The sequence below is a fragment of the Haliaeetus leucocephalus genome, unplaced genomic scaffold (genome assembly GCF_000737465.1).
Source record: "Haliaeetus leucocephalus isolate CR32 unplaced genomic scaffold, Haliaeetus_leucocephalus-4.0 Scaffold1014, whole genome shotgun sequence".
Lineage (NCBI taxonomy): Eukaryota > Metazoa > Chordata > Aves > Accipitriformes > Accipitridae > Haliaeetus > Haliaeetus leucocephalus.
Window position 1 is genome coordinate 732,319 of NW_010973450.1, and position 23,021 is coordinate 755,339.

General features: G+C 43.2%; 1 protein-coding gene across 1 annotated transcript in view; it reads left to right on the forward strand.

Annotated features, from left to right (window-relative positions):
- The window catches only part of MED12L (mediator complex subunit 12-like), a 139,160-nt gene extending 116,139 nt beyond the window's left edge, over window positions 1–23,021 (forward strand). The window contains exons 28-41 of the mRNA XM_010584903.1: window positions 247–336; window positions 2,691–2,800; window positions 3,294–3,429; window positions 3,944–4,105; window positions 5,263–5,625; window positions 6,635–6,791; window positions 7,968–8,185; window positions 15,176–15,265; window positions 15,931–16,151; window positions 17,314–17,470; window positions 18,346–18,417; window positions 21,861–21,863; window positions 22,429–22,510; window positions 22,969–23,021. Coding sequence (XP_010583205.1) covers window positions 247–336; window positions 2,691–2,800; window positions 3,294–3,429; window positions 3,944–4,105; window positions 5,263–5,625; window positions 6,635–6,791; window positions 7,968–8,185; window positions 15,176–15,265; window positions 15,931–16,151; window positions 17,314–17,470; window positions 18,346–18,417; window positions 21,861–21,863; window positions 22,429–22,510; window positions 22,969–23,021 — 1,914 coding nt within the window. The remainder of the gene's footprint in view (window positions 1–246; window positions 337–2,690; window positions 2,801–3,293; window positions 3,430–3,943; window positions 4,106–5,262; window positions 5,626–6,634; window positions 6,792–7,967; window positions 8,186–15,175; window positions 15,266–15,930; window positions 16,152–17,313; window positions 17,471–18,345; window positions 18,418–21,860; window positions 21,864–22,428; window positions 22,511–22,968) is intronic.

The following is a 23,021-nucleotide window of genomic DNA, read 5'->3' on the forward strand; positions in this document are numbered from 1 at the left end:
GTTCTGGTCATTTCTCACCAGAGATCCCACTAGATCCTGTTGGGAAGCTGCATCCAGTGCAAGACTGTCTATTTACTTAGCTGTGGTGAACAGTTAAATAGGGTGTTTGAAACAATGTTTTTAATAAATGCATAACAAAGGTGCTTATTTTCTTTTTGCTACAACAGGAAGATCTAGTCACACAATTAATAGCAGATTATCAGCTCTTTACAAATTAATGTTTTATAATCAAATGCTTTTTCTTAGATCCTTAGTAACTGGAGGGAAGAACGGTACCAGGACGATGTTAAAGCTAGGCAAATGATGCATGAAGCCCTACAACTTCGCCTTAACTTGGTAAGAAAAAACTTATGTGCTTATCCTGACGTTATAAAAAGATGTAGCAGCTACTCTGGAGTAGGTGGTACGGAGCAAGAAGCACCGTGTCGGGGCACTGCAGGGGCCGGGGCTCCCTGTGAGCTGGCAGCTGAGGGGGGGTCCCTCAGCCCCCAGCCTCAGGCATCAGGCACCTCCACTGGGATGGGGATGGGCTGAGGCCATGGCAGGACGTCAGCCCATGGGGAGGGCTCAGGATCAGGCCTGGCGAGGGGAGCTGGGGTCAGACGCAGCCCTGGCGTGGCCAGGGAGGGCCATGGGGACAGGCTGGGGTTCCTGGGCCAGGGATGGGGGTGGGGGTAGCCCCAGCTGGGGCTGGCCAGGGACTGCGAGGGCTGTTAGTGCCCCCTCTGCCCTGACACAAGGGGGTCTGTGCTCCACTGGTGTTCGTCTCTGCTCTTCCCGTCTCTCTTGTTGCAGTTGATGCCTCCTGGCTATAACATTTGGACATAGTCATACAAAATGAATGGGAAGCACGGCCATATACCTTATTCATGCCTTATTTTTGTGCTGCTTTCTTCCTTTCAGTGACCCTGGAACCTCAGAAATGTATCTTCTTTTTGTGGACATTCCGGGCCATTGTCCACTGATGATCTATCCCCATGTAACAAGCAAGGATTTTATGCAATTAGGCAGTCAATGTAGTTGAGACTTTCAGAGCTCTCGGGAATTGTAACATTTGGCTATTTAACTTACATGTGCCATTTCAGTTGCTGCTACTTGGATACATGTATTAACCAACTTAGAAATCTATTTCCATCAAGTTCTCCAATGTCCACATCTCTTGAAACCTCTGTACCAGACGTCAGGGCCACCATGACTCATTTAGCACAGTGCAGTAGGTGTGTGGAGACTACATGTAAGGCCAAATGAGGGACCATCAAGGTAGGAGTAACACTGCTGCGTTGTTCTCTTTCTGTCTCTTTGGAAGCCACTTAGATGCGGTTGTGCAACTAGAAGGGTAACCACAGCCTTACACTGCCACTGGTTCAGGTCAAGGGGACTTGAGCCAGCTGTGACCAGCTTCGGGATTGCTGTGGCTGCGCTTAAAGTAAAGCAGCTGTCACCTGCCACTGAGTACCATGGAGACATGCACTTTGTCATGGGTTGGTAGAAATCTTGATATGGGCAATATTTGGTTTATTATTAAAGCAGCAAGATTTTATCCTGCGGTAAACCATAACCCACTTATGTAGTTCAAGGAGTAATCTTCTTAGATACAAACTCAGCAAGGTTTAGGAGCTAAAAGCAGATACTGAGAATGGAAACAGTCTCTGTATTTATTGAGCAAGACACAACCCTGAAATAAGCTTTAAGTATGGGGAAGAATTGTGTGAAGTGTAACAACTACAAGCGCAACCAGTGAAGGTATATAGAGTGATTAAAAACATGGCAAAATAAAAAGATTTGTTTTTGGAAAGTTGTGAAGTGGGAAACATCAGGAAACATGATTTGATGCAGGTACTGAGTGCAGGGATAATGTGCAAGACAGCGAAGCTGACAGAGTAGGAAGACCCAGGGCTGCAGTGCACCAGTAAGGGAAGAGCAGTGTCGTTTTGACGAAAGCTCTCTGAGGCATCCCGTTATGCGACAGGGAGGTGTGTGCTCTTTTACAGGGCTGTCAGTGTCTGAAGGCTGGAGCTGTGCTTTCATTAGCTAGAAGTGTTGTACCTTTGAAATTTGGGGGTTGGACTGTATTCTGACCATTTGGTGATCAGGCTTGCAACCTGAGGAGGTATCTTGTGTTACTGCAGTTTGGTCCTTTGAAGGATGGGTTTTGGCAAAATGGCTCCTTCTCAAAGCCAAGGCATATTTTACAGCATCATACTATACTGGTAGAAATAGTGAAAAATTGTTCATAGGGTAAAATATATGTTTTAGCATTTTTCATTTTCAATCAATGGTATATTGGTCTTTGGATTTTTTGTCTCTTTGCATTACACATTATTGTCTAATTTTGGGGTGTGGGAGGAAAATGATAACTATAAAGTTTTAATTTGACACTTTTTCAGTTCTGAGAATTTTTTCACCGACTTCAATTTGTTGCATCAAATGTGAAAGTGAAGATATGAAACTGAAGGAGCAGTGTAATAATATTTTGCTTTTCTGTAGTTCCTTCTTAGGAGAAGCTTTTTGCTGGGAGCATGGGGTGGGAAGTACAAGTTATTTAAAGTCAGTGCTTCAAGATGGCATTTAGCACACAAGAACTCGTGGGACTGGATAGCCGTTTTATTCATAAGTAACCCATGCGATAAGGGAAGCATGCCTCTGTGAGATATACGCAGAGCCTTGCTATCTGCTGTATTATTTTGCAGGTAGGTGGCATGTTTGATACTGTGCAGAGGAGTACCCAGTGGACCACAGACTGGGCACTTCTGCTTCTCCAGATAATCACTTCAGGAACTGTTGATATGCAGACCAACAAGTACGTCTGCACCATTTAAACAAGCTAGTTCATGTCCTTAGTGCTTTTATGTTTAGATTGCATGTTTGTTGTTGTTACATTTTTCTTACTGTTATCCTATTACTCCTTGCGTGCGATTTACATGCTCAGTGCTGGTCTTGGTTGAGGAGCACCTCTATTTTGGAAAGCACTGGAGCCACTAATTAAAGTCTTTCTTAACAAGCATGTACCTGAGCGCTTTCCTAAGTCAGAGCCTGTAATTCCTAATGACTGTCTGTTAGCAGTTAGTGTTGTCTGTAGCTCTGAGCTGGGGTTTGTCTGTACATCTTGACAGTCCACCTGCATGTATACACTGGGGCTTACACATGCAAGCTGAGGTGTGTGTGTATGCAGAAAGCCCTGAAAAACCTGGCTTGTCTGAAGTGTTGTGTTTGTGCCCTTTGCTGTGAATATCTGTCCCTGGATCTCTTGGCAATCAGTAGTTCCTCAGGGTAATACTTGTCTTTACTCTCAGTGAATTGTTCACAACTGTGCTCGATATGCTGGGTGTCCTCATCAACGGGACGCTTGCCTCGGACTTGTCAAACGCTTCCCAAGGAGGGCCTGAGGAAAACAAAAGGGCTTACATGAATTTAGTGAAAAAATTAAAAGTAAGTTTTATGTCTTGTCGTTTTCAGCATTTCTTTTGAATTGCTTTCTGTGCTCATCTTTTAATCCTGTCATTTCTAGTGTCTGGGAAGGCCTCCTGGAAAAAGAGGAGAGACTGATAGAGCACTAGCGATAACAAGGAGAAAAAGAAGAAAATAAAGATACAGGAATGTGGGGGTGGGAAGACAGACTTTTAGTATTTTCTTCATATTAAATTAAAATCAGGGACTCTGCAAGTCACTTAGTTACTTTTATTCATATTTGAGACACTAAATTTGTATTACGTATTTTCTACGTTCTGTTTAAACAAGAGATGAAAAGATAACTTACATTCTTAAAAAAAGAAAACAACACAAAAAATGTTGCAAAGCCACTTGTTTAAATTTAGTAAAAGTACAAGGAAATGATTCATCCAGAAACTGGACATTTTCTAATAGTGAAAGCAGTGTAATGTTTCTCTTCTTCCCCCCTCCCTCCCACCTTTCCGTTGGATTGATTGACGTTTTTATTCTCTAGAAAGAGCTGGGAGACAAACGGTCAGAAAGCATTGACAAGGTTCGCCAGCTGCTCCCTTTGCCAAAGCAGACATGTGATATTATTACTTGTGAGCCAATGGGATCCTTGATCGACACCAAGGGGAACAAAATTGCAGGATTTGACTCCATTGATAAGAAACAGGCAAGAGTAAATGTTTTTGTTTGCGTGAGCCACGTGAAAATTCTCAGGCAGAGTGTGAAATTGGGAGTGGGTTTTAGAGAGAGGCCTGCAGGGAGTTGTTAAACCCCAGCCGAATGGGTTTGAGCAGCCTGGTGTGACTTGGACCATGCACCGGCTTCCCCACCCCTGCAGCAGCACGGACAGTGATTCCATCCTCCTCTCCCGGACGATTCACTGATACTTGCAGATAGTCTCAGAGCTGTAGGTGTATATGCATCTTTAATAGAAACAGTTTTATGCCACTCGTACAAATTCAAGAGTTTGGGTAACCTTTCACTTTCCGATTTGTTTAAAATTCAGTGATCACGTTTGCTGCATGCCCTTCCTTGTTAAATCCGCAGAGTACGTGGTCAATTTGTAACTGCTAATGCGATGAGTGTTGACATAAGCTTGCTCAATTTTGCGATATAGGGTCTTGACTGATAATCAGCCAACTCCACAGAAGTTGCCAAAAAGGAAATCACATTTGACCTGGAGTTGAACAGCAGAAGCTCTTACAGAATTATTTGCTTTTCAAGCAGAATCCTACGTTTGAGAGCTCATTTGACCTGGGAACCTTTTGACCTGTTACTTGCTGGGAGGAAGATGGAGGGTGATTCTGCTTACAAAAGACAGGAAAAAAGGGAGGGGGGAAGTGTATTAGTTGTTTTGGATTTTGCAGGAATACAAAGGGATGCATAATTTTTTAAAGTGAATTCATTTAAAAGAGAAGGCTAGAGCTTAGGACAGAGCTTTTTATTCTGCGAACTGGGTAGACATTTTTTTGTGATATGGCACTTAGGCTTTCTTCCCTTATTTGAATATGTAAACTTTTAGCAAGGGTATTCTCAGATTAGCCATTTTTGACAGGTATTTGACTTTTTCTCCAAAATATGATAGATGGAACTTGAGATTTTTAGCATAGCTATAAGCAAATGGTACTATAAAATGTAATTGCTTTTATCTAGTGGCAGCCTTGGATAGAGGTTAAAATCCCACCAGTATGCATTAGGTACATTTTGTGGAGGGGAAAAAATCCTTACTGGATTTTTCTGACTCAAATAATGATGTACAAAAGCAAGTCATCTACTCTAGTGTCTAACTTTCTTAAAATACTAACTTCACTTATTCTGAAACAGGGTCTTCAGGTTTCAACAAAACAAAAGGTGTCCCCTTGGGATTTATTTGAAGGTCACAAAAATCCTGCTCCTCTCTCCTGGGCATGGTTTGGTACAGTTCGTGTCGACAGGAAAGTGATAAAATATGAGGAGCAGCAGCATCTCCTCCTGTACCACACGCACACCAAACCCAAGCCACGGAGTTACTACCTCGAGCCCTTGCCCCTTCCTCCAGAGGAGGAGGAGGAAGAGCCCACCACACCTGTGTCTCAGGAACCAGAAAGAAAGTCAGGAGAGCTCTCAGATCAGGGAAAACATGCCACGGATGACGAGAAGAAGACAAAGGGCAGGAAGCGAAAGTCGAAGTCAAGCTCAAGGGCTGACGTAAGTAGTTGGTGCCCCATACAAAATCTGAAATATCTTACCGAAGTATCTGATGTTACCTTCAGAAATTGTTCTGCACCTGGAGGAGCAGGTCCTAATAAAGGAAGTGAATGGAGGTGGTCAGAAGGATGGTGGATTTCTATCAAACAGAGCTCAGTGTAGAGGAACGTACTGTGCTTAGGACCTTACGTGCTATGTAAAATATGCTAGACTGGATCTTGCTAAATATTATTCGGGTTCTGTATATACTTCCTTTTGTTTGGTGTAAAGTACAGCTGTTATTGTTTGTATCAATTTCTAAAATTCCTCCTGTTCAAATTATGTTGAGAGTAAACATGTTAGTTTAAACCCAGGTCCCATTCAAATGAAACCAATTTGAAAGAGGCTCTTTCACATGGATTAACTGTTTTACTGTGCAGTTTTTGCTTTCTGACATGCTTTCCCTTTTGGTTTTTATTGGTTTTTGAGGTGTGGGTTCCTAAGTTAAGAATCACTTAGAGCAAGGGTTTGAAAAACATGCCTGGTACCACCTGAATAATAATGTACATTTCCAGTAGCAGCATTCTGTGCAATTATGTCCTCTTCGCACTGCTGCCAGTGTAGTCACACATGTTGTAGTTGTGATAGTATTCTGTCAGCATCCAGCTGGTTTGTCAATGTGTTGTGTTTTAAGTAGCTGTAATTTTAAGATAATTTTCTGGCCTTTTTAATGTTTCAGTTAAGTTCTTCCTGTTATTTATATACTGATAAAGCAAGCTGTCCTTGTGCTATACCTAATTATAGCCCGCAGAAAATAATTGCTAGTAAGGTAAAACTGGATGGTGTTTGTATGAAGTTGTTAGCGTTAATTACCTGTGGGCGGCCTGAGACTTAATCTGGTTTTTACATCATTGCAAACGACAATGGGAACTGTCTCTGTCCTTTAATAATTTAGTAGGAAAATTGGCATTATTTATGAGTTAGTAAGGTACGAATGTCAGTAACACTCACTTTTACTGTATATTTTAAGGAATATCCACCGAACAACTTATACAGAGTGCCTCCCACTTACTCACCAATTTCCTCTCAAATGATGCACCATCCTCAGTCTGCCTTGTGGGGTTACAACATCATGGGACAGCCGCAGCAGCCTGGCTTCTTTGTGCAGAACCAGCCCCTCCCACCAGGTATGTGTAAGATTTGAATTCATGGAAATGGGGCTTTATTGTTTGATGTGTGACAAAAGTTGACTTCTTATAACCATGTTTTGTATCTCATTTTCTCTGAAGCAGGCTGTGTCTGCTGATGCCATTTATTTTATTCCTTAGTTAGCCTTTTTTTTTTTTTTTTTTGTTAAAAGGGCTTTCTGTTATCGCTTGTAGGTCTGTCTCTATTAAGCTATTAAACTTTTTTGGTAGATAAGCAAAAATGACCTACTCTGGTGATAGTATAAGAAAGCTGTTAGAAGTTCAAGGAGGAGTGAAGTAAGAGAGGGATGATTGAAAGGAACAAATTACCTTTGGGTTATTTCTTCTTTGATTCAAACGAAGAACCATGATGGCTAATTTGACATCTGCTAGGTGGAATAAATAAATCCATGGGCTCGCATTTTTTCAGCATTTGTGATATGTGCTTAATTTTCTGTAGGATTGTTTTGTTTCTTCCAGTTAATGTGTATACAGTTTAACATAAGTATTTTACTTGCTCTAGGGGGCAGCAGTTTATGATGTTTTGAGAAGTACTACTACATCCTTCTCAGATATTATGCAGGAGAAGTTGAGAAGTTTGGTTCCAGTTATAAGTGTTAAATATTTTTTCTGAACCTCCAAAACCAACTAGATCTGTATTTTAAGTATATAAAAGTCTTCAGAATATACCAGACAGTGGCTAAAAAGCTTAAGGAAATACTGATTTTAAAAACTAATTAATAAGATCACCTTCTTAAGTCTGACATATAGGTACATGATTTTTATCAAATAGCATAGAGTGCATAAATTACTGCCATCTCATTATAAAATTGGCTTGACATAATAATCTGTTCATATCATGCTTTTGATCTGAAAAGCAACTTTTGTTCATCAGTAGTAGTCAAATGTTTTATGTGGCATAGAACAGCAACAGCCCACAGCCTTTTTACTCTTCATTCTCATTTACAAGTGGTAATCTTCAAAGTTATTTTGCCCATTTAATTTTTCGGGCCAGTAATCTGGTTTAATCCAGTTCACTGTCTGCCTTTACAGAGGTAAGTTTATCATCATTATTGTAGAGCTAACCAAATAGGAGCTGATGAATTACTACTGATCTGTGCCAGCCACACTCTTACAGAAGGCACAGAACACATTTGTGTTTTGGGTGGTTTTTAGGTGGTTCCAGGCTGGATCCGACAGGCTCCTTTGTCCCAACTAATACGAAGCAAGCCCTGTCGAACATGCTGCAACGGCGCTCTGGCACCATGATGCAGCCCCCCTCTATCCATGCAATCACGCCTCAACAGCAGTTGCTTCAGATGAAACTCCTGCAGCAAGAGCAGCAGCAGCAGCGGCTCCTCAGGCAGCAAGCACAGTCACGGTCTCTCCAACAGGTTTGTCCAAACCCCTAAGTCTGAAGAGCAACACCGTGGTTTTGCCTTCTGTTGGGACTGCTTGCCCTGTGTAGGCTTACGGAGTGGAGAGCCAGCTGATATTTACTATTGGAGTAATTGCCCAAATGTTGATTAATCAGGGCCAACTGCTTTTAAACTTCATTTGCCCTTTGGTGTCTTAGTCCCTTCTATTTTTCCTGTGTTTCCTAAAATCAGGTTTTGCTTCTGCTACTTGATGATATTCTTGTTCCCTGTTGTGTCACAGAGGCTTTCATAGTAGAATTGTATGGTGCTATGTACCACCAAGCTACAAGTCAGAGGTGCAGCAGAGGCACAGCAAATGTTCTTCACAATTCAAAATCCAGGAAGTCCAGCAGGAGCCATTTCCATACACGTGTGCACACAGACGTCCATGTTCTCTAGAAATAGCTGCTATTTCTTCTCCTAAAATTTTTGCAGAGTACAGCTGCTGTGTGCCAAACCACACATGGCTATTGTGCAACACCCTTCAGAGCCTGAGCTAGCTTCAGAATATGGCTACAGACAGGCTGCTTTTGAATTGATGACGTAAGAACAGAAAATTGTTTTTTTGGATCCCAGATACCCAGCAATATGTGTACAGTAGTTGGTGGTAAAACCAATAACTTCTTGCCTTTATTTTAAAGTCCTTCTATACCCATTCTTACCCTCACTGCAGTATGTGTTACATTGCCCTTAGGCTATCTTGCCTTCAAACTCTGTGATGTACCCTCTTTGCTCAAAATAGTCAAAATTTTCAGCAAGTATCCTCATAATTTCTCCCACGCTGTCTCTGTTTTGTTAGAGCTCCCTCATTGTCCCTCTTTCAGTCTCTCTGCTATGATGTAGCCCTCTGTAGTGCTTAAATTGCTGATGGGCTACAATAGTTTTATATGGGGCTGTTCATAATTGTGAAACTAGGGTTTGCCTGTGTGTGTGCTGTCTTCTACCTTAAAAAAAAAAGAAAAAAAAGGCAGCCCCCAGAAGCTCTGGATGTGTATTTTATCATTTCAGTGGTACAGTGGATATTTGATCTCTTGCTGGTGTCTTGTAGGCACTATGAGGTACTAAGGATTAGGTACCCTAAATGTTGGGTACTGGGCTCTACAGTTGACCTTGTAGTATTTCGTACATTAGGCAATATCTCACTATTTTAGTGTTAGGTCCAACTGGCTTTCCATTACTATGATAGAATACAGGCTTAAATAAGAGCCTTGAGTAAACAGATGATGATCACTGCTTATGGCTAGGTGGATCAAAAAGCAATAATTGAACATCTAAAATAACACTATTCTCACATTTAAGAAATGCTGTTGTTTAACACTGTCACATTTAGAGGACAGAAGATGTTGCATTTCCCTTTTGGTTTCAAACAGGGACAGTATCTGAGGCGTTAGAGAACAATGGTTAACTTCTCCTCCAAACTGCTGCATAGACAGGTAGTCAGTAAGGAGAATAAACTTACCATGAAGGCAAGAATCCATGCTTAAATAAGATTAATAAAGTGTCTGTGATGAGCTTTTTCATAAAATTTGGATTGAACATTTACAATGTAAAAGTTGCACTAAAATTCGACAGGGTAGGTTCAGATGAGTTATTTCAGCGAACCTACCACATGTGCTGGATGTTCGTCAGTCAGCGGTTCTGTATCAGCCGTGTTTCTATTTCAGCAATAAGCCAGTATAAGATAGGCTGACGTAAACCAAGTCAAACCAGAGCCATCCAAACACAGCCTTCGTTTCCTAGTTACTTCCCCACAGTGGCATGCACAGCCAGGCCCTTTGCGGTGTGCTGGGGAGTACCACAGATGGACGCATTGTTTTCTGTCTGGTTCTAGTGTTTTACCTTATTGGATATGGGGCAAGATTCATTCATCCTGATAACTTGAAAGCTTTGACTGTAATGAAATGAATGAACAATCCACCAGGCCGTCCTGTTTGCTTCCTTGTTGTCCAAGCGTGTGCTGGCAGCGCGGACACCAGAGAAACCGCTCCGAGGTCCCAGTGGCACTGGGGCTTTGCGTGCTCCCTGGCACCACGGGCTGCCCCACTGGGACACCTCCCTGCCTGCATGGTGCTCCCGTCAGAAACGTGTCCCTGTGGAGCTTGTGGTAGTTCTTCCTGCGGTCCTGGATTTAAAGTAGGAAATGCTATGGCAGTGTACAAGCCTGAAGGTAGTATTTGAAAATTTAAGAATAAGATGATTTGTAAGCATTGCTACTATGTGGTGTTTGTTGTTAGGTAGAGCTTAATTAGGGAAGGTTTCTTCTTTGGTTTTCATGTTTCTGCAGCTGCAGAATGAAATTACCTGCTCAGCTTGAAACCACTGGCACTGGTGTGGGCAGTTCTGTAAAATCAGTCCAGAAGGACTCTGCTCTTCAGTGCTGTGCCATACGTGCTGTGCTCTTGAAAACAAATAGCTATGGTGCAAGGTCTTTAAGAACTATGACTTATTAAAAAAAATGTGAGTATTATGTATAGAATTAATAGGCTCCTGTGGATGGCAAGGAGTCCTTTCCGCATTTAGAGTTTCTGTTCATAAATTTTATAAAAGTATGGAGGTTCATTAGCATAAAAACCACCTAAAAGGACCTTGTTAGCATCCCTAAATGCCAGCATTCTTTGAGTACATACAGGTGAGCTCTGTAAAGGTGCTGTACTGCTCCACTAACAATTCGAGCCTAATTGTGTATGTTGTTTGTATTGTTTGCTATTTTCTTGCCTGTCCTTTTCCTTTAGGATATCTGTAGCACTGCCGTATCCCTTCAGGATGGCTTTGACAACATAATGGTAACCACTCTGACACCATGAACTTTTCTTCTCTGTATTATTTCTATCGCACAAACATGCATTTCTTTCAACACACAGGCTGCACATTTTGCTTTTGATGAGAATGATACGCTTTGGCACTCCTCTCACCTAGGTAGCGCAGTGGTTGCATGTGGGAAGGCTGTGAATACACTTGTACACATAGAGTATTTTTTCTTACAAATATTTCCAATAACTGCATCATTGATTAATTTTTTCCCTCTTCTGTTGTGTTTCTTGCTGTGAAAGGTTAGAGTAGCTGCAAGGTACGTCCGATGCCCTGTGCATCTAAGCATGGCTGGCGTGTTCCCATTCTGCCCTCGTCGCCCCGCTGGCAGCTGGCCCTGCTCCTCTCTGCTGCCATCCAGCGTGGCAGCTTCTGCCACGATGCGTGGTGGGCTAACAGTGACTGCCGTGTCAGATGAGTGGTAAGGGATGGACCACACGTCCTTTTTGGCCAGTGCGTGCCACCAGCGCTTCCGAGGCAGCACTTGGAGCTGTCCCAGGCGTGGGCCTGTTCCTGCTGCGGTGGGACGCAGTCGTGCCTCTCAGCTCAGGCAGTGAGGGTCAGCTCCCCTGCTCCACGTGAGCTGTAGTTTCCAAAATGCTTCTTGTCCTACGTGAGCATGACAGTATACTGTCTGATGGTCTGTTCTTGAGCTATGGCAGGATGTGCAGTTATTAGAATAACCGTATTTTGTTACTTCCAAAACAAGTAATGGCTAACACTTACCTGTTAAATTATTAAGTTTCATAGAATTCAGTTGTTTCTGGAGAAAAACAATGATGGCATGAAGTTTCATCCCTAATATCTGTGTTGGAAAGCTTTCCAGATATTATCAATTAGAAAAGCTGTTTCAGAGTTAGCTTGCAGGACTTTCTTCCCATCTTAGGGAAACTGCCATGTTGTTAAAAACACTAATTGGAAAGACAAAGCACAATGTATTTTTAAAAAGGCTTTGCTGCTTACCCTGTCGTCCATATTTTATATATGTGCAGTCATTCCTGTTACTACTGGTAGCGTGTCAGAACAGGGTATAGATCACCATATTTGCAGTTAATTAGGCACACCTAGATATGCAGCAAATATACAGTGAGGTCTCTCAAATCTATCGTCATCTTCTTACCTACATAAGTGTTAGTGTTTCACTACCTGCTTTTGAAGACAGATTTGGTCAGATTTTGGTCAAATCAGCCTACAGTGCCATGGCTGCTACAATTGCCTTTGCCAGTCTCCGTGCCCCCCACCTAGGAAAGAAGATTCCTTCCAAATACACTGTGGTCACATACCTTAACAGGAAAAAGCAGTCAGTTTTGCTTCAGTTTAAGGTGTAAGTAGAACAAAGAGTAGCAGTGTTTATTACTGTAACGTTGCATCAGCATTGAATAAAAGCATTTGGGTTTTTTCTCCTTTTTTTTGTTTTGCTTTTGTTTGACATGCATGCACAGTTCTGGCTTGCAGCAGTTGGCTTGCATGTTTGGTTAACTCTTTACTAAATTATGCCTGGAGGAAGAAGTCCCTTTGAATTTAGCAACATCTGCTGCTGCTGCTGCTCAGGAATGCAGAGCGCACTCTCACAACACGGGAGCTTGCTCGGTGGCCGTGTGCTGCCATGGAATAGATTGACCTGTCCCTGCCTAACAAACAGCTTCTTGCTATGTTTCACATTTGGTTTTATGTGTGGTGCTTGCCTGGCCTGGGCAGCAGTGCCTTCAGTACGGGTGCGCTGCTCTGGGGTCTCACACCCTGCCAGCTCCGCTGCTTTGTGTGCGCTTTAAATGGCAGGGGAGAGGTCGGTGGACAAAACTCGCTCGTGGCTCTCTGCCCACTGTGGATTGCTGGGATCATGCAGCTGCTTATTTAGTATTTTCTTACAGAATTAGGGCCTAATCCAATTTCCATTGATACAACTTCCATTAACTTTGGAGGGACACTGTTTACACTGCATGGGCATGAGCGGACAAATTTTGTTCCTGGGCCCACCAGGTTAGCTGTCACTGAGAGAAACAAAAGGATAGCACACGGAGCACCGCTCTACAGACCAGCTTCCACAGAACCCACAAGGTGGTTTGTATTACTGCGGGGAATAGCTTAAGGCACCAGTTTTTCTAGAAATCAGTTATGGTTTTACCAGATTTCACCTTTGGGTGGATTCAAGTTACTATCTTGTCATTGGAACCTTATGAAAAAGTTTCAGAAGCAATTTGCTCAGAGAAATTATTATTCTTTTTTTAATTTTTTTCTTTTGCCTCTGTTTAAAAAAAGAAAAATCTTAAGCACTTGAGTACCTTCCCCCTGTACTTGGCTGACATCTGGTGTGTGTGCATCCCGTCTGCAAGAGGTACATTCTGTTCAGAGTTTCAGTTTCTCACCTATCAGGTGGCTGTTTTGAGAGCTCCCCATCTGATTTTGCAGATGCTTTTCCAGATAAATTTAATTTACCCTGACCTTTTGTCAGGACTGATAGATGTTACTCTGTTCATGCCTCCTGTACTCCCTAATTTGTTTTTCAGAATTTTCCATGAGATACTGACTTGTTTTTAAAACAAATCCTTAGCACAGCTTCTGCCTCCTTAGTATAGCTTATCATATCAGAATGCCTTGCTGTCTTGTCTGTGCCTTAGTGACTCCTTTAGTGGTGGTCCCAGAGGCTGGCACAGAGCCTAGCTAGGTCAGTCTTTTCTTTTTGTTTTTAAAAGAAAGGAAGGTATGAAAAATGAGTGTGTGACAACCCTGTGGCACCCTGTGGTAGCTTTGCCCCTGGTTTTGCATTTTGTCCTTGACCTCGTCTGTCTGCTGTCTACCCAAAGCGCAGGGCAGTTAATCCAGCCCCGGTCACAGCAGTTCATGTCTCTTGGGGCTGGATCGGTTGAAGCTGGAACGGTTTCTCTCTACCATCCTGCTTCTCTGAGTGATTCCTGTTCATAATAGTTAGCTCTGCTTGTTTCCCAGGTCTGTCAATGAGGATGCACGTATTTTTAAACCCAATCCAAAATAATAGCTGAACTGCAGGACTGCTGGTTGTGCTTACAGACTTGTTAATGTTTGGTACAGTTACCACTAAAGGAATGGGAGCAGATAAAGAAGGAGAGTCCCAATGGTGCTTCAGTACTTTATCCCATGTGAGATTTTCTTTTCCACCAGGTAGCCCCGACTGTAACGTTGCTGCTTGCAGTGTGTTATCAAAGTCACTTTTAGCCTTAAATTCTAATACATCTCTGTAAGGATATTGTTATTAAAATGACAAAGGCTTTGTTGGAGGACTTGGATTTTTTTGTTTGGTTTTATGGGAAACTGGGCAGCTACAGGGAAGGAGCATCCCTGCTTCCAGCTCATGTCTGCCACTGAGCTTTTTTGAGTGGAATGGTTTTCAAAATGATCAAGTGTAGCTGTGCAGCGTTACAATCGCACAGAAAATACACAGACTTGATTGTATCCTTGGCAAATTCTCATTCGCCAGTTTTTTACAATCTTGTCCCGAAATTAAGTGTAACTCCCCCCCCCCCCCCTTTTCTGGTGCTTCAAAGCATACTAATGCAGTTGTAGTTGAAATCTTTAAATGATTTGCCATTAATTGGGCATAAATATTGAAATGAACAAACTAGGCTGTCTGCTGATCACAAATATGGAGTGTGTTTCCAAGCTGTACTTGTTGGGAGCTGGAGATGCTTGTGTTACCCATGCTATTTTGTATGTTATCATAAAATTTGCAAAGCAGCATTTTGCCTGCTTCATCTGGGGGAAAGCTAGTAATCAGGTAGCCTGAGAAAGATATCAACTGTGTAGTTATACTGGAGATTGTCATTCACTTTAAGCTCCCTGTATAATTTAATGTACTGTCTTCAAGACAGCTAGAATATTTTTTTTCTAATCCTTTGCAAAACCCCATTTTAAAGGGTGTCTGCAAGACCTCTGTTCAGTAAATGGCTGTTTCTTCACTGCTGCAGTGTTACAGTAGTGTCAGAAATCAAACAAAAGTCGATTCTTCCATCTCCTTATGAGTAAATACAGTTTAGCAGTTTGGCACTGAGCAATGGTGCTGTCTTGAAGGAAATGTTCAAGTCTCTCCATGACTCTTTAGGACACCGCTTCGTGGAGGTTGTGTCCAGAACTGGACTTGTTCGGGGTGTGGAGGCCATATCTGATGGGTGATGTGTCTTTCAGGGTCAGCCAATGGACCAAGCTGCTATTTTCACTCCGCAAGTCCGACCTCCATCTCAGCTTCCACAGTACCCAGGGTTACAGCAAGCACAGGTACTGTGCTACTCCCGTGGAGCGTCTGCATAAAAATGCTTTTAAGGAGAACTCCTTTACCTCCCAGCCTGCTTTTCTGTGCTTGGCACTTGCCTCGTCTATGTTCCCTAGTGTGATGGCAAGGCCTCCTTCGAGGATGCTTGCAGTCTCCACATGCCGTAGCTCATAAATGTTTTTAACATGGCCACTTCCATTTTTTTCCTAATGCTGTTGCTGGTAAAGGCAAGTGTACTTCAGTGTTAAGCCTGAAATTTGGCCAATTTTTGGTGAGATAGTGATACCAGTAACTTGTTATTATGTCATGGTCATTCTGGTCCTTGGGATTTTGTGAGGGGGAGGAGGGGGGAACAAAAAAGAGGGAGAGGCGGAGCGGTGGAGCAGAGTCCCGCTCCTGCTCAGTGCCTCTCGGGGAAGGGCGGCACGGTGCAAGTTCCATCCTGCTGTGTGTGACCACATTGCAGCTGCTTGAACCCGCAGACAGAAGTGGGGTACAGCCAGCGCGGGGGACTCACAGACCGGCACGTGGGTACAGCACTGCGTCTCACTGACTTCCCTCCAGTTATCCAGGCTTTGGCTCTTTGATAAAGGCCATCTCTTCCTCTTATAGTTAAGCTAAGTTAAACCCGGGCCCAGTGAAGTTACTCTTCTGTCCGTTTTCCCCGCAGAGCATGCCTCATGGATACACGATGTACAGCACTCAGATGCCTTTGCAGCAGCAGCAGCCCGGTGGCGTAGTGCTTTCCCCCAGCTACACCCCCCGAGCGTACACAGCAGCTCATTCCAGCCCCACGCTGATGGAGAGGCTGCGGCAGATCCAACAGCAGCCCAGCGGATATATTCAACAGCAGGCTGCTGCGTACATCCAGCCTTTGACAGGCACTCAGCGGTGAGCCTCTGCGGTTCTTATAGCTGGTAACATGGCAGGATTTTAATGGCAACTTTGTTTAGAGGTCTAAAGCTTTATTTAAAATAAAGCATATTAATCAAAATGAGGTTAGCGATGGGTCTAATTAGCAATAAATGTGTCTTTCTCTCCAATTTCCCCGTTTTTTCCCTTGTTTAATTTTTATTTTAAGTTGGTCTTGGCACATGTTGTAGCCCAGTTGTCCTCTGTGTTTGTAGAACACAAAAATTCATTTAAAGACAGCACTTGGATCCTGTTTCACTACACACGCAGACGTGGTACCATATTATGTAAACACGTGTGTGGTATTAAACAATAAATATTCCAGGTTTACCAAAGAGTCTGTAGTCAAGAGAACACAAGACCAACTTGGTAGTTTAACTCTCAGTAGACAAATGAATTTTGCTTAAGCCTGAATAGACTAAATTGACTTCAGTTTGGAAGCACTGTCTATGAGAAACAGGAAAATTTCATTGGTAAAGAAATGTCATGAAACAGAAGGCAAATGAAGCAGGAAAGAAATCCAAAAAAGGGAGTGTTACAGAGTAAGCAGAGTGGAAAACTGGAGTTTCCAATGACAGTCTTAAATCAGATTTTTTTCCTAACAGTCTAGCATAATCCAACTAACAGTCCAGCTCTGCTCTTAGCTGAATCAGAAGTTTTGCCACTTTCTGCTTTGTCAACATTAATTTCTTCCATAACATCCTAAGAAAGTATTTCTTGCTTGGTGTGTTTTCTCAGTATTTTAGAAAGTAAAAAGTCTTTATAATCAGGTTTAAATTCATGGTAATGTAACTATGAGATGTTTTGGTCTGGAGAACATTTTAGTGCTTATGTGGAATTATTGCTTGAAATGTAGCAGCTCATCACTCTTCCTAATAAAGCAAGAGTTGAATGCTTGGATCCGCTCTTGTTTAGAGGAACACATTACCTGCATCAGTTACTGGGCAATAGTAAGGTACAGCTTCTATTATGGAATATTTTTCAAAGCATTCATATTTGGAAATATATTCTTCCTGTAAAACGTAAACGTCTTTTAAATCTATGCAAGTCTAATGTTGCAGCTTATAGTTGAGTACTCCTAGACTAACTTGTGCTCTGGCTATAAATGAAGTACAATCCGTTATTTTTTTTCCCCAATCAGTTTGAGCCATCAGCCTTTGCAGCCAAATTCACTGGTTGGAGGAGGACTGGACAGTGCATCGACCACAGGTCCTCATCCGACCCTAAACTCAGTACAGCTGCCTCCAGAGCCAATGAGACCGAGACAGCAGCAGATGCGGCAGCAGAGACTCTTCCAGGTGAGGGACTCGGCTGCACTAGAGGCCAGGGATGTTTCAGTGCAGGAAGGGAGCATAAACATCACCGTATCGGGTGATGGTGTTACGTGCTCGCTTGCACGTGTCTTCAAGTCTAAGCAGCAGAGCCTGGTGCTATAAATCCAAACGGCTTTTACTCGAGTACAGTAATTAATTGTTTACATTTGGGACTTTGAAAAGAGAGCTTTGGACATACATGTAAAATTCAGTACTTTCATTTTTCAAGATTGTAGAATGCCTCTGGAGAAGGTAGATTTGAGAACAGCCTAGCTGAATGTGCTGAGACAAAAGCAGTGGTTGTGCTCTCCCCTATCTGCCCTTATAATGAATGTATACTGGAATTAAATCAAAGGGCTTGCTGCCTGTCTGGCCTATTTCCTGTATTCTGATTTGATGATATATTTTTAATTTGGAGGTAAGTATCAGTTTATCGGCTAAATATGTAGGGCTTTGCACAGGGGAAGTAAATGACATTAAAAATCCTTTTCCTGTGGCCCTTTGATGGTTGGAAGTATTTTCATGTTTTCATTTTAATGTAATAGCTCTCTGTGCCAGTTCTTGTCTTATTTTATCTAAATATTTTGATGGTGTAGTGAACTAAATATACCAGCTTTTGAGTATTTTTTTGTTTATTAACAATGCTCCTTGCCAGCCTTGGTGTGGCTGATGATGAAAGTGGAGAGCTGTGAGGCTTATCTCCCCAGCGGGGCCTTCAGTAACCAATGCTGTAAGCGAGCCCAGCTCCTATGCTGGAAATCACTCATGAAAAGCCACACTGCTTGGCTCGTAGTCATTCCCTGAGGCAGTGTGCGTGCCATGTCGCTGTTGTTTCAATGCTCATCTTCTTTCAGTTGCAGCAGCAGCAGGGGCAGCAGCCAGGGCAGCAGCAGGCGCTTGGTCTCCAGCCCGTGCAACCGCAGCAGCCTTTGGTAAGCAGAGGCGACTGCCAGATACTTTGGGGCGGCGTGAGGGTAGTGACAGAGGGGGTTTTGTCCCTTACGCAGATGGGCAGCGTGGCAGTCTGGGGAGAGGGTTTGTGTAAGCTTTCTGGCGTCACCGTCTGCCTGCTGGTGCTGCCGCCGCGGTGCCTGCGGTGCGGTACCTCCACTGCTCTGAGTGCCGTATGAGCGTGTGCCCGGTGCTGGAGGCGACAGGCTCATTTTGCCTGCGTCCTGAGCTGGCCGCAGGCTGTAGCTGTGGTAGCAGCGTATTAGTTGGGGCTCAACAGCTGGCTCGTGCATCCAGTTAGCTCCTGGCTGGCTCCGACTGTAGGCAGAGGAAAATTGCATCTGTCCACAGAAGACTGTGTAACTGCGTCCATCGTGCCAAAACGTGGCAAGAGGGGGGTTATGCGTGCACTGAGGTGTTGCTGGAGGTGTCCTCACCTGCTGACCTCTGTTGGGGACGCAAGTGCAGCTTTGAACACAGGCCTTGGCAAGGAGGGCTTGTGCACTGCCCTGCTCAAGCCCCAGTGCCTCTGCAGCAGCGCATTTGAGTTTGCTCCTTCTAGGACTGGAGCGCGCGCTGCCTCCTGCGCTTTCGTGGTTCATTCACCAGTTCAGTCAAAACTGATACCAAAGTTGGGCCAACAATGACACATCAATTTGGCTGAAAAAAGATAGGAAAAGTTCAAATGCTTCATTTCAATACATCTTTTTGAAGTTGCACTTAGCAATATTGATTTAAAACTAATGGTTAATATCCCAAAGAATGTAAATAACCACCCATAGTAGTTCTTTTGAGAATTACTTGGCGAGATAGTTAAAAAATGGGTACTGCTGCTTTTCTAATTCTGTACATCTCTCTTCCATCACCAGTAAAATGAGACTGCCCAAACGGCCTTAAATCTCTTTCTGTCAATTCAGAGGGGGAAACCAATGTGATGCTTTAAAGTCACCCTCAGTCTTACTCCTAGTGCAGCATAAATAAATGACTATTTTGAAAATCTGATCTAGAACCAAGTGCTCTAAGCCCTACTGAAAAGTCAGGGGTCTTTTTTTCTGGGGGTCTAAAGATGCCATTTAGTAGTCCCAGAGCAGCAGGCTGAGGTAAATTAACGCCTTGCTGCTGCAGTTTATTCCTGTTTATGCTTGCTGTGCTATGCATTTTTATGAGTGTTATCCTAATTAATATATCATAGTAATAATGAATAGCCCTTGCTAACTTTAAAAACTTAAACTTGATGAGAAATCTGTAGTTGCTGCTGATGCATATAAATTGGTGCATTTTTCTGTCTTTGTAATATTTTGAAGTGAAAGCAGGATAACGTATACAATTGAGGCTACTTGTGGAACTAGTTTTTGCTGTAACACTAAGAAAAGCCTTCACTTGGAAACGTAAGGTGCTGGTGGTTGGCATTTCTCCACGTTGCTGTGCTTGTGCTGTGTTTGTGCGAGCATCTGCTCTCCCTCCGCTCCCTCTGGCGTCAGCTGGGGACGCTGGCAGCTCCACCACTGCCAAAGTCCAGTCCCTGCCTTAAGTGGTGTCACAGGTCACTGTTAGTGACCTTGGGCCTTTGATTTTTAGGTTGTACTGCTAACAGGCTGGGGAAGAAATGGGTTTTATTGTTTGAAGATCCTCTTAAATTAAATCGTTAGTTGTAAAACAGAGCTGCATGAAGACAACTGTACAAACAAAATTACTTTTGAGGCATTCCTGTGTGCTGAATTGGAGCCTTTATAGTTTAATGAATGATTTTACCAAATCACTATCACTACCACATAATTTTTATGGACACTGAATTTACAATGTCATTATGCTTGTTTCCTGCATTTGGGCAGTTTTTCCAGACATACGTAAGGTAGATGAGGATAACTAGAAAAGTTTGCTATAGAAAACTGGAGAAAATACAGTAATGCTGAAATTGCTAGCTTCCGAGTTTAAAAGCATTAATCAACGTGATCTGATAGAGAAACTTGGAAGCAGCTTGTAAGTGCAAGAGTAAGGATGAATGAAAGATGTTTATCTGATATCTATTGAAATATAGTTTTCATCCATTTTTGAGTTTTTCTTAATAGTGTTTATATCATGAACAAACTGTGTGTGAGAGGCTGTCACAGACACAGAGCACCTGCGAGGCTGCAGGCTCCTCTTCCAGCACTTAGCACAGCAGAAAGCTTTCTGTGTGTTGGTTTCGTGTCCCCAAGAAACCCTGGTGTGGTTAATGATTTTGACTAACCTCAGCATTTACTAAGGACTGTTAGCCAGAAGATTACACAACGTATTTTAAGTAAAGGATTTGGTTTCAGAAAGGGAAAAGATGCTGAAGTCTTGTAAAACACTGAAACTCCCTTCAGTAAGCAAAAGTTTTCACTGAAACAAAGCATGGGCGTTTTCTGTAGCATGTATGATGTTATTAGAGTATTGAATAACTCCATTTTCATTCAGCACACCAGGTTTTCAAACTGGTCAGGTGTATTGTGTGTCCTTGTGCAGAACCACAAAAAAATCACTTAATTAGAAGCACATGCATTTTCATCAAATCTAGTGAGAAGGAAAGTTCCGGGGCTTAGGAAACAGGTCTAGAGAGCTTAGAGGCCCTGAGGATAAGACAGACAGTAAATGGTGAAGCCTTGGTTTGGTTTGTGCTTGCTAGCACAGCAGTACCTCATTCATCATGATATCCCTCCCAGGAGTAGGTAAGTATGAGGGAGTTGTGCCATCAGCTCTCTGTCCTCGGGAGTCTGAGAGAGCTGATGCACAGGCATTTTTCTTTCATACGGGTGACACGTTTTCCAAGGGAAGAAATGCTTCTTGTACATGCAGACCTTTGGCACCAGAGGTGTCCATCCCAACGGTACACACGCAGACGGTCTGTGTCAGGTCTGTCTCTCGTAATTCAGTGGTGTGGTGTGCAATGTATTCAGTGCTCTGACACAGAGGTAGATGATCAATAAAAGTTGTTAAAAGAATGATTTTTTTTCTGAATGACAGCCAGAAGTGTGGAAAGCAAAGCGGTGCTTGTTCTCCTACCCATCCTTACTTGACGAATAGACTTCATGGGTCAGCTAGCTAGGGAATAATGCATGCTGTCAGATGGACCAATTAAAGACTAAATTCTGCTTTGATGCAAGCATAAATAGGGTGCAAATTTGTGAAAGGGAATGCATTTACACCACGAGTACTTTCAAAGTGATTGAAGTAATGATTTAATTCATTAACAGCAGATTTATCTGGAAGCTTTTTGTGTCTAATCCCCTTGTGCTTAGTGCCATGGACTGGAAGGGCCTTGTCTTGACCCCTGTGGGCTTCGGGTGAGGATCAGAACGATGATTATTTTGCTCCGTGGAGGAGTTGGCCCAGTTGGCTGGGCACTGATCTGCCTGCCGTTCCACTGGAGCCAAGAATTGAGTGTGCAGCTATCACCCTGCAGCAGGTGTGCAGCGCAGTGAACAACCTGTGCTTTGTGCGTAGCCTTCTCTCTGTCTGAAGTGCCATTGCCCTGGGAAGAACACTTCCCTAGAAGCTTCTTTTGATTTATGCTTCAACTACATGTAAGTGTTTAAAAATGCTAAAAAGGCTGTTAATTTTGATTTGCAGTTTGGATTTGCCTTGTCTTTGAACAATGCAGACAGCAGAGCTGCTTAGAGTGACTTGCAAGATGAATACTGGCCTCTCCAGAGGTAGAAAAGACAGAGACTGACTCTGTCCCTTGTGTCTGGCTGGACACACGTGATACCTGTAACACAGCTGGGAATGTGTAAGGTTTCAGGGAACGAAGAGAACAAAAGTTCTGTAAGTTCTAAGCGTGCTCCATGTGTCCTTGCTGTGCTGTTAAAATCCGGTCAGGACCCACTGAGGAGGCATGCCGGCCTTCTGCTGTCCCCCTCCGCCTGCTCTGCCAGCACTGACAGGGCAGCACAAGCTGAACATTTCTGCAGTTACCTGATGTGGCACTTGTGCTGTGCGTATTTCTTTCATCTTGCATGTTTCTTTTGCAGTTTCCAAGGCAAGGCTTACAACAGACGCAGCAGCAACAACAGACAGCGGCGCTGGTCAGGCAGCTCCAGAAGCAGCTCTCTAGTAAGCATGTGTGTGCACAGCTGTACATAAATATAGATGTATATTTGAGTATGGAATTCTCTTTCTGGAGATGTTCTGCCTATTTAAATACTGCCATATATACATATAAGTAATTTTCCTGCTGACAACTGGTTACCTAACCCAGTAGTGATGCAGTACCAAAGTTCTGGTGCTAGTGTCCCCCACGGATTTCTGTTGGTCTCCAGAGAAGCCCAAGGCACCCACAGGACTGGAGCTGGTGGCCCAGTTACAGTTTGCTGTGTGTTTTCTCCCCTCACTTCTTTAGTCCTACCGCAGGCAAAGTCCCCGAGGAAATCAGCACCTCTTGCATGCGCTAGGTATATAAGGGAATGTATTGACTGTTGCTTGCTACCACTGCATGAAATACAGGTATTATTCTGTATTTCTGTAGAGTACAGTCACGAGGCACAAACACTTCCCTTTGCTTTATCAACCAGGTAACCAGCCACAACAAGGAGTGAACCAGTACGGGCATCCTTCACACTTCTGA